The 3,132-nt window shown below is 29.1% G+C and overlaps 1 protein-coding gene across 1 annotated transcript in view; it reads right to left on the bottom strand.

Moving 5' to 3' along the window:
* The window catches only part of LOC106683748 (sulfotransferase 1A3), a 77,878-nt gene that overhangs the window by 3,936 nt on the left and 70,810 nt on the right, over positions 1–3,132 (bottom strand). Inside the window, exon 6 of the mRNA XM_014425419.2 lies at positions 2,022–2,142. Coding sequence (XP_014280905.2) covers positions 2,022–2,142 — 121 coding nt within the window. The remainder of the gene's footprint in view (positions 1–2,021; positions 2,143–3,132) is intronic.

The following is a 3,132-nucleotide window of genomic DNA, read 5'->3' on the forward strand; positions in this document are numbered from 1 at the left end:
TGCTTGTATAATACCAAGCGGTTTCTTCTGTTGTTTTTTTTTATTTCGAGTATTAATAAGGACCGTAATGTAGTAAAATCAGTATAAGTGGAGAATGATACTGTGTCTATCAGGTTTTCAATATCCAGACATACGCCGACAGCATTGTTAATGAGTCCTTTTCAAATAATTATTCTTAGTGGATCATTAGTATTGGAGATCACTTTAATAAATACAGTCGTACCGTAATCCTACACTTTAATAACAATTCTAATTGTTACACTTTACACGAACATAAATGATCTGAATGGCAGATCGTCTAAAACCAGATTGAACAAATAATTCCGGAAACGTCTGAATCAGACTGCATAGACTGCCTCACTCAGAAAACCAGTGTGCATCTTGGACGTACCCTAAGGCAACCCTACTTACATTAAGAGTAAATGAAATACATTTCGTCAACATTACTATTGAAAATAAGACAATGAACTGTATACATAGTACAGTAGTAAAAGCGTATTGTACGTGGTAGCTCAAGGGTTGGAGACCGGATTCTTTACTCCGTAGAACAGATTTAAAACCGGCAATAGAAAAAAAAATCATTTCCATCAGCCGAGAATTGACCCTGTAGTACAAGAGCCGGGAAAAAAAAGGCAGTTATCTCACCCAAATTTTTGATACTTTAATGAAAACTATGTATAATCAATAGTCAAAATTGATGAGTCTGCCAAGTATAGGTAGGGGGAATAAAAATTGGCGGCTGTTTCAAAACCTTAATTTTTCATTCGGAGCTCTATATCTTAAAAACTACCAACAACACTAGAAAATCTAAGAGAACATTATTTAAAGGGGAGTAAATTTGCTGAAATATTATCCCTAAATGAGCTAGTTTTCATGATATTTGCTAAAATATATTGATATATGAAAAACTTTATTTCAGAAACCACTGGACGTACAGATGTCTGCCAGCGCCCAAATTAAAGCTATTTAAATTTACTACAAAATAGTTAATTATGTTTATCTTTGTAGGAGTTTATAGTTTATCAAATATAGTTTTTATGATATTTGACAAAATAAACTCACAAAATGTTAATTTTTAGTTATTCGTATAAAATGTTGGATTTTTGAAAAAATATATCAGTAGATTCAGAAGAACTACATATGTCTGCCAACACACAAAATAATGGAAATTTAACTTACTATAAAGTAGTGTATGACACTTATCTTTGTAAGGGTAGTAGTTTTTATGATATTCATATATCAATATAATTTTTACTAATAAAAATTTGTCTGAATAACTATAAATCAAGTTATATTAGCAAATTTCATGAAAACTATTACTCCTATGAAGATAAACATCATAAACTACTTTATAGCTCATTAAACTAACTTTAATTTGAGTCCTATTAGACATCTGTACGTAAATGGTTTTGGAGATATAGATTTTTAAAAAAAAATTCACTAATTACTGATCTTTCAGTACGTCCCATACAACATTTTTATGAAATGTTACTTTTTAAAAAACTATATCTCAAAAACTATTTAACGTTAATAACTCTATTAGGGCTCATATTTTATCAATTCTTCTCTTCTTTAAATGACGTTCTCTTAGGTTTTCTTGTGTTGTTCCTACTTTTTGAGATATAGAGCTCCGAATGAAAAATTAGTTTTTTTTTTATCGCTTTTTAAACAGTCGCCATTTTTTATTCCCCCTACCTATACTTGACAGACTCTTATTAATTAATTTTGACTATTAATTATGCATCGTTTTCATTAAAGTAATCAAATATTGGAGTGAGATAACTCCTTTTTTTTCCCCTCTTGGGCTCTTGTACTACTGGTAGTTGAATGTGAGTGCTGATAAGTGACAGCGCTCTCTAGTAATAAACGTTGTTCAAGTACAACTACTTCTTAATTTAGTCCTTGCAGTTGACAGTTTTTTATTTGTTATAATTCTTAAGATATATGTTAATTTGCTATGAGGAAAACAGAATAAAAACTAATTATAGTAATATCTATTTAATTATTTATTGAATACTTACATTTTTCATCTAGAAAAGCTTCAATGAATAGGTCTTGGTCTCCGTTGTACCCGTCCCACATTCTATAATGATGGAAGTAAGATATCGCACAATCCTTAGGGTTCCTATAAACGTAAATGATCTGAAAACGAAATATTTAAATTTAAACTCGATATTCGCAGATCGTTTTAGGTAAATATATATAATTAATATTTTTTTCTTATATAAAAGTATAATATACATTTCATTAGAAATCTAACATGCATAAGGACTATAATACACATTTTTATGATCTTATCAAATCAATCATCTTAATATATGCAATAACAAAACTAATATTTTTTTATCAGTTTTTTTTTCAGGTGAACGTTGAACACTTCAGTATAAGTCAAATTTTATACTACCAGATAGACATGAACTGGAGAGTGAAATCAATATAAGTTGTACTTATCACCACAAAAATATTGGCTATTATAATGGTTTTATTATTTTGTTTATCTGAAAATTTGGACTTATTATTTGTTTTCTTTATTACCGTTACTAAGCACCCGCTCCATAAAAAATTACATCCTCAGATTCCAATATCTTTTTCAATAAATATTAACTCTCTTCAACTGCCTTTCTGAATGAAATGGTAGCTCCAACTATATGTTTTATAAGTAAATTAATTATTTTAAAATATAAATTATCTAGAATTAAATGAGAAACAATTGAAATTAAGTAGTGATATTGCAGAATACTAATTAAAATTAATACACATTTTAAAAATAATTTTTCGACTCATACTTTAGTTAATAAAGGAAGACTAAAGATTTAAACGAATAACAAAAAACTTATTAAGTATGTTTTATCAATAAATTAATTAAACATATATGTTTTATTGCTGTTAATTTTAAACATTTTTCTTTTTCGAAAAGCATCTACAATGGAGTAAAAATTATCTTGGATTTGTTCCCAATCCCACCAGATCACCTTTACTCTCCGTCGTAAGCCTCTGCCCTCCTGTCCTACAGTATCCGTTCTAAATACTCCACTAACGCCTATTGAACAGATTCGATACTTAGGACTCCATCTTGACAAGAGACTTACTTGGAATCCACACACAAGACTGAAACGACAAGAAACTGCTCGT

Source organism: Halyomorpha halys, unplaced genomic scaffold, assembly GCF_000696795.3.
Source record: "Halyomorpha halys isolate HHAL.00 unplaced genomic scaffold, Hhal_1.1 Scaffold511.1, whole genome shotgun sequence".
NCBI classification, from domain to species: Eukaryota; Metazoa; Arthropoda; class Insecta; order Hemiptera; family Pentatomidae; genus Halyomorpha; species Halyomorpha halys.